This window comes from Ciona intestinalis, chromosome 11 (assembly GCF_000224145.3).
Source record: "Ciona intestinalis chromosome 11, KH, whole genome shotgun sequence".
Classification (NCBI taxonomy): Eukaryota; Metazoa; Chordata; class Ascidiacea; order Phlebobranchia; family Cionidae; genus Ciona; species Ciona intestinalis.
Genome location: NC_020176.2, coordinates 126,595 through 135,149, shown reverse-complemented (window position 1 = coordinate 135,149; position 8,555 = coordinate 126,595). Strand labels below are relative to the sequence as shown.

Genomic DNA, 8,555 nt, shown 5'->3' with positions numbered 1-8,555 from the left:
TGTCTGGTGTATAAAAGACACCCATGTATAACTTGACAGTGAGCATGAGGTATGAATACACCATGTGTGTCTGGTGCATAAGAAGACACCCATGTTATAACTCGACAGTGAGCATGAGGTATGAATACACCATGTGTGTCTGGTGCATAAGAAGACACCCATGTTATAACTTGACAGTGAGCATGAGGTGTAAGAATACACCATGTGTGTCTGGTGTAGAAGAAGACACCCATGTTATAACTCGACAGTGAGCATGAGGTATGAATACACCATGTGTGTCTGGTGCATAAGAAGACACCCATGTTATAACTTGACAGTGAGAATGAACTATGAACAGAAGCTACATAAACCACAGTTGATTCAAGTTAAAGTTGAGACAATGGATCCAACTTATGTTCAAAACTACACACTACGTCTTTTATTTGATAAGTAAGAATATTCATTGATTGTTTCTTTATGAGTAATTTAAAGTTTGACTGAATTACTGGAATCAAATTACGTCAAAACATTGATTGATCATCGCGTGAAAATAAGGAAACTTGACTTTTGGTCATTGAGTGATCGAGCAGTCTTTGATGGGAGAGTTGCTGTCGGGTGTTCGGATAAAATGCCGGCCCAACCTGCCAAAACAACAACTATCAACTATGGGCCACCAATAGAAAGGTAACTCAACAAATTCCTCAATCTGTTGACACTACACACAAGTAATTTTTACGAACACTATGTTTTTAACAAGTCGTTCTGTTTCGAATTTCTTTCACTTTGTTGTATTAATTAATTTTAACTTCAAAGAGACATATTTATGACATTATTGATTTGACATCGTAATATGACATCACGAATCAGGGTATCACATGCAGAGTTCTTTGAGAATTGTCAGTTTAAAGCAGCTGTACCGATTACTTCAGTAAAATACTAATGCACTAATTTTATACAAATATTAAGTGCACCACACAAAGTACATTCCCCACACAGTTGTCCAACACACACTTGGTCCCACCCACCTGCAAAATCCCCGCAGTTTTCCATCTGTTTTCTTGTAGAGTTGTGGCCATGGGGAATCCCCACAAGGCATACTGATTGTGAATCACATGCAGATGTTCTGCAAATATCGCTCTCTTGTTTATAAAGGGAAATTGCTCAAAACAGCGCCAATTAAATTTCATACATAATTGATGATAAAAAGATATTTTTATCTTTAGAATTTGGTTTCCAGTTTGTATTTGTTACAGTGACCAATGGGTTGTAGCAATAAGTGACGCGTGTCATTACATACCCAGCTTATGCCATGACACAGTGTTTCCTTATGGGTTGCCTATATAAATTGTCAGCCAATTTAATAAAAAAAAAAACCCTAAAAAACAAGCGAGCATGAGGTGTATGAAACGGAACACCTGCGTTCTAAGGAAAGAATAAATAAGTTACACTAATTCCACACCTTACACCAGGGCACATAGCATAAGTATCCCCACTAACATCTACAGCACGCAAGTGAATATATCCCGGTTCAACTTGATTTCGTGACGATACTGGAATTTTGCTCATTATGACGTCATTACTCCCCTTTATGTATTCCACGGGAACAATTACACTTTCGTTGAAGCGAGCACAATTGATGTCTAAACAATAACGTTATCACAATAATATTAAAGTTATCATATTAATAAATAGTCAAATGTAAGTAACACAGAAAACTTTTTAATCTCTATTATAAATAGTTTAAATACAACAGTAATATATCCGTGAATCTGAATTGATTTAGCACTCAACTGGTTGGACGTTTCTTGCAATATAATATAGCATATCAAACCATAACGTTATACATAGGAATAGTCTAATGGTGTATTCTGTTATGATCAGAATGGGCCAAAAATATGAGTAAAAACTAATGTTAAACATGAATTTTCTCACCTGCCACTGGAGGCAGTGGTAACAATGCTTGCATAATTAGTCCCAACACAGCCTCAATCTTTATTGAATCGATCGAATTGTGTTGAAGATTGTTTCTGGAAAAACATTTTATGACATCATAATAAATAACAAACACTATTATAACATAAACACAAATATAGATCGGAATAAATTTACAACGATTTAATAAAAGATGTTTTTGTTGCAAGATTAGGAGACCGATATTTTGTAACTTTATTCCATCAGCCAGCACTGTGGATCAACCAAAGCAAAACAGGCTACTGACACTAAGTGTGCAGCTTTGGGCAAGACACTTGGCACAAATTGCTCCAACCCAGTTGTGACTTTTGTCTAAATTGTCGGCCAAACAATAAACATTTACCTTGATAACAGAGTATAACCCATGAGGAAGTTCTGGGGGTTCCCCTCAACTGATACCGCGTTGTTCAAGTTATCTGTCGTCGAACTCCACGCTGACCTTCTTAACTGTGATGTCACAACTGACCTCCATGTCTGTGGAATAATGACATCATAATCCCATCATTATGACACAATAAATTTAACAATTATGAAATAACAACAACATACCACTGGGTTGGAGCAAAGGAAATAAACTTCACCAATTGAGGGGTCACTCAAGCCAGACACAACATATGCTTGGTAACTACAAGTGAGGTTACTGGAGGTCAATGACCCACTGAATGACCTCGCATTGCCGGCACCATCTGCACCGGTCCCTGAGACAACCTATAGGGGGAATATGAATACAGAACTTTGTTTTAATTAAAAAACCCAGATCTCTTTGTATATCCAGCAACCTGAATGGCAAAAAAATGTTACCTGCTCAGTTCCTGGGAATATTCATGTTTTTTGACAACATTTTTGTTAATTATATACTTGCTTATTAAGCACTGCTGAAATTTGAGATTAATTCTAAAATATTTTGGTAAAACATTGCACCGATTGGGTAAGAGGTATTTTAATGCAAAACTTCCACCTTAAAGAACAACTATTTTAATAATGTTACATGTCTAAATAGTCATATTCTATACTTAACAGGAAACATTTTGATGCACAACTTTTTACTAAAAATACAACAGGTTAATTTATTGCAAATTATAATCTACAAACCTTTATAGAAAATGAAGGGACTGTTCCACCAGGATTAGCTCCCCACATTAACATCATGAAAGGATGGTCCATGTAACTTGTGATCTGCACACCACTTGCCAGGTCCCTGTACGTTATTCAACAACTTATAAATGAGTAAGTTGAATAAATGAAACTTATTTATCCTCGCATGGTGGGGCAACGACAAACAGGTGTTCTGTTTCATACACCCTGTGCCCACTTACAAATTACCGCATATGTAACTTTATTCTTGCGTGTCAGGGCAATGACAGTCTTTATAACATGGGTGTTCTGTTTCATACACCTCCTGCTTACAAATTACCACATATGTATGTTTGTGGCTGGTTCCCTTTAATATATCTTAAAGAACTTATAGTCATGAGTTTTGAAACACACGCCCACAATGGTGAATTATGTTGCACAACATGTAATACACAAGATACAGACAAGTGATCAATGACTTCATGTTTACCTGTAATTCCTTCCATATACTATCTTCTTGTATGGTTGTTCACCTATCTTGTAATACACCTGCAAGGGAAGGTTTAGTAACATGGGCGTATAGAGAGAAAAGGCATATGTTATAACTCGACAATAAGCATGAATGGTATAAACATATATCTGTCAAGTTATACCACGGGTGTCCTCTTATACACCAGACACAAATGGTGTATTCATACACCTCATGCTCACTGTCGAGTTATAACATGGGTATCTTCTTATACACCAGACACAAATTGTGTATTCATACACCTCATGCTCACTGTCGAGTTATAACATGGCATGGGTGTCTTTTTATACACCAGACACACATGGTGTATTCATACACCCAATGCTCACTGTCGAGTTATAACATGGGTATCTTTTTATACACCAGACACACAAATGCTCAGTCGAGTTATAACATGGGTATCTTCTTATACACCAGACACACATGGTGTATTCATACATCTCATGCTCACTGTCGAGTTATAACATGGGTGTCTTTTTATACACCAGACACACATGGTGTATTAAATTCATACATCTCATGCTCACTGTCAAGTTGTAACATAGGTGTCTTCTTATACACCAGACACACATGGTGTATTCATACACCTCATGCGCACTGTCCGGTTATAAGATTGTCTTCGACCCTTACAGCACAAAGTTACCCCACCATACTTACATGATTCCCATCATCGTACATGTCGCTTCCTCCATCAGTTATCTGGTCATATGTGCTTGCATCATAAGTGTACATATGGAAGTTGGTGACCGCTGCCCTGGCTGCTGCTGATATGTTACGTACTGCTGTCTGCATTGGGGTAAGGTTTCCTTCATCGAGGTCTGAATGTGGAAAGAAAGTGAATAGTGGCTTTAAATACCTATTATAGTTTTAACAAATCATCAAGAACTAAAACGAATTTTCATAATAAAATGATTTAAATTGAATTTAACAAAACTAATTTACTTGTTCTAGGCTGTTGTTTCAATGGATAATGTTTTCCAAATAAAGCTTGCAAGGTTCCGCCATAATTGCGTAAGAAATGGTTGTTGGAGTAAAACTGAAGTAACTTCTCAGAATCCCATGAAGACATCGGAGTGTCGTTGGGAACTTGCATAACCATGATGTCTGTCGCCTGGATATTACATTGACATACAGTAAAAATTAAATGAAACAAATCCACCCGAAAAAATAATTACTCACAAAGTTACATACATGGTAACTTGTAAACGGGCACGAGGTGTATGAAACAGAACACCAGTGTTATAACCACTGTTGTTGCCCCGCCATGCAAGGATAAATAATTTACATACGTGGTAACTTGTAAACAGGCACGAGGTGTATGAAACAGAACACCAGTGTTATAACAACTGTTGTTGCCCCGCCATGCAAGGATAAATAAGTTACATACGTGGTAACCTGTAAACAGGCACGAGGTGTATGAAACAGAACACCCGTGGTATAATGACTGTCCTTGCCCGCCATGCGGGATAAATAAGTTTGTTTTATTAGGTTTAGTTATAATCTAATTCACGATGCATTCAAGTGGTAACCCTCCCAAATAATGTTCTGCTTAAGTGATTTTGCTTTTTATTAACTCCTCCTTGATTTTTGTTGGTTACTTTTCGTAGGACCAGATCATTCCTGTATTTTACTATACAAGAAACGATCAACTATATAAGCATCAGGGTCAGATTCGCGGAATTTATTACAAGTCCTTGTTCATTTGGTTGCATAATAAAAATAAAAACTAATACATAATTACGAAAAGATAGACTATAGGAAAAACATGACATCAAAACAAAGTTACCAATGTTTTAAAGTAGGCTGGACTTTTATAATCTGCACTGGTTGCTCCTTCTGGGTGTCCAAATGTTTGCACGTTTACCCACGCTGATGATGCTGCAAGTGTGTACGTGTTAAGTTAAACACTCCCATGCCCATGGCCGAGTTGTTGAAGCTATTGCAATGTGTGGATAAGCAGACATGACATTTGCTTTGGTCAATTATATCAGAATAATTTGTATTTGTAGAAAATAAAAGACAAATAAACCATTTAATGTGTTGTTGCCTGTTAAGCAAGTACGTTCCCAGGACTTGGTTAACTATTTCCAAAAAAAAGACATGGTTAACTATTTCCAGACAAAGGGGAGGTCCAGACTCCAGATCTCTCTAAACATGTTCATGCTTGTTAACTTACTTTGTGGCTCCAATGGACCTTCGATACCAGACCAGTTGTCGCCAACCGTACATTTCCCGTTAATATTGTTTTCATGAACACTCCCCACCAATGTCCACCCTCCACCTGCTGTGTTCATGTCACAATACACCTGGTGATGTCATAATAATGTCACAATACACCTGGTCATGTCATAATAACGTCACAATACACATGGTGATGTCATAATAATGTCACTATACACCTAGTGATGTCATAATAATGTCACAAAAATAAACATAAAATTGATAAAGTCTTAACATAATCAGATAATTAAGGTTAGCCAATGTGTATAACAAGTCTGGTGTCTTTAATTATGGCCTTCCAAATTCAATATTGGAAATCATATTATACTATTCTCAATTTCTCACTACTTCATAATTGAAGTCACAATCATTGTATTTAAATCACCTGAAATGGTGCATGCTCCCCCGTCAGTAGCAACTCATAAACTCCAGATTGAGTGACTCCACTTTCACGAGTAGCAAGGCACGATACATGAGGTTTATCTGATTGTTCCTTGAATGGGTCTGTATTAATGTATAGAAGAATATTTTTTACCTTTTTTAAAGCGGCCCACAGCAGAGCTCACTCTAATTAGTAAATAATAAAAATGATCCACAACATACAGTTGGAGTTTGCAAGGTATTTAAAGTCATACCGCTAATGAAGAATCCCCCCACCAATCACAAACAGTTACCCAACGTATTGTTTAATATGAAAATCAAACACTATGAAGAATTCGTCAGTGCTTACTGCTAGTTAAGAATCCTCTATCTACGTTGTCTGCCCGCTAAACAAAACCACTAACCCACAACTATAACCTGTAAGTTCTTCTAACTACCAACCCACCTTTAACCCCTTACTATACTTTTCATCAGGCTATCATGTAACGTACCGGAGGATTCTTTATAAGCGGTAATTGTTCACTTTTACCACAACTTCGCTAGTTAAACTTCATTAATTATATTAAGATTCCATTTACACTTGTTACAGTGTTGCAGACTTGCAGTGTTTACTATATGATTTCAAAAGTAGCCCACCATTACGTTAAGGTATGTTATTTACCATCAGCGGTTCTTCCACGGGTTCCTGCCACTCCAGGTGGACCAGGCGGGCCCTGCGTTTAAACAAGATAATGTCCATTAATAAAATAATCGACTTGTTAAAATAACCGCTCGCAATATCTTGTATTCTGAGGGTGTGTGTTAAAGTTTCCACGTGGTTCTAGTTTCCCGCTCTCTAGACAATTTAATATAGAAATCATACATAATATATATTTAGGGGAGAAATTAAATGACGAACACACACTAAATATAATAAGTCTAAGCTATTCAACCTATTATATAACACATGACTCACAGGTGGTCCGAAACTCCCATACGGCCCAAGATCACCTTTTACGCCTCTAATGCTCTCGTAGAATCTTCCGTGCTGTGAACATACTATGTAGTTTATTTAACTATTTGTTTTTAAAGTACGGTGGGGAAAGTTGAGACACCTTTTCATTGTATTTTGTCTTCCAATTTGGTAGTAAACAAAGAACGTTTAAAGAATTATAAAACCGTGTCCTCACGACTACCGTATACGATTGTTATTTGTTTAAAACACGATTAGTAAATTTGGATATTAGGTTTGCGCACCATCTTACACCCCGCACCATCATCTTAATTAAAAGTGTCAAAAAAATGTAGTTGCTAATCCCACACTGAAAAATTAAAGTCATACTGAGTTGTATTTAAATAAAACAATTAAAACACAATTGAAAAAAGGTAGTAAAATAGGGTACAAAAAACAATGCTAACTGCACGAATTCCCAGTTTTAAACCAAGATTATAGAAACGTCGGAATAAAATTAACGGTTTTAAACCGGAGCAGCCAAAAGAGAAAAAGATTAAAAACACGTGTGGCAACACTCGGCTACCATAGAGGTAAAATGTTACTAGATTATAACGTAACAAACTTCATTACTAACTTCTGGTGTAGAAAACAATGTGGGTCTGTTGCCCATGACGTCATCGGAGCACATACACGCACATTCCCCCAAATCGGTGCCTATGGATGACGTCACTTTTATTTGTGACGTCACATACAGAAGACAAAGCAACAAAAGTCTGCATTGTAGTTTCATATTTATAATTCCTGGAACGAACCAATAATTTTAGTGACGTAAATGAAAAGTTAATTCTACTCAGTTACAATACAGAAATAATAGTTCATATAAATATGACACAACTGTCCCTTTTCCTTTAAAATGTGCTGATCTGCTCTTAATAACTTAAAAAAAATCCTAAGGGTGTTTAAGTTAAAACTCAACGAAAAAAAAACACATTTTTACCCTATGGCCAATACAATTAATTCTGTGATGAAATTGTCTTAACGCAAACTTTTCTTTCAACTATATAATAATCGTTTTAATTAAATATCTGCAACCCACTGTGAGTTGATGTTTTGTTGTTAATTTCCATCTCTTCATCATGTTAATTAAATAAAACCCTCGTCATTGTATTTAAATGGATAAACACAAATACGTCCGCCTAATTCTTCTTACACGGGAAATTATTTAAACAATTCGAATTTATAATTAGAGCTGAGATCAGCATGGGTGATCGAGGTAATATCCCAGTACTTGCTGACTTGGTTAGCAAACTTCGTTATCAGTGTGTTTAGTGGGTCGCCTTCTGCAAAACAAGTGCAGCAAATATTTAGTGAACTGATTTGACACCGGAAACCAATTAACACGGTCTTATAATTACCATCTTTTTTTACAAAATAAAGTATTTCACATAAATTGGTTTATACCATTAT

The 8,555-nt window shown here is 36.4% G+C and overlaps 1 protein-coding gene across 1 annotated transcript; it reads right to left on the bottom strand.

Annotated features, from left to right (window-relative positions):
* Positions 1-390: 390 nt before the first annotated feature.
* Positions 391-7,910, bottom strand: LOC100185757. The gene is made up of 16 exons (XM_002129967.3): positions 7,723-7,910; positions 7,110-7,181; positions 6,816-6,867; positions 6,159-6,277; positions 5,730-5,859; positions 5,340-5,431; positions 4,496-4,664; positions 4,211-4,371; positions 3,515-3,573; positions 3,043-3,148; positions 2,500-2,658; positions 2,294-2,424; positions 1,912-2,006; positions 1,439-1,619; positions 1,005-1,102; positions 391-620 (listed from the first exon to the last, which is right to left on the bottom strand). Exons 1-16 carry the CDS (start codon positions 7,876-7,878, stop codon positions 517-519), a joined length of 1,884 nt encoding a protein of 627 aa, XP_002130003.1. The 5' UTR covers positions 7,879-7,910; the 3' UTR covers positions 391-516.
* Positions 7,911-8,555: the final 645 nt, after the last annotated feature.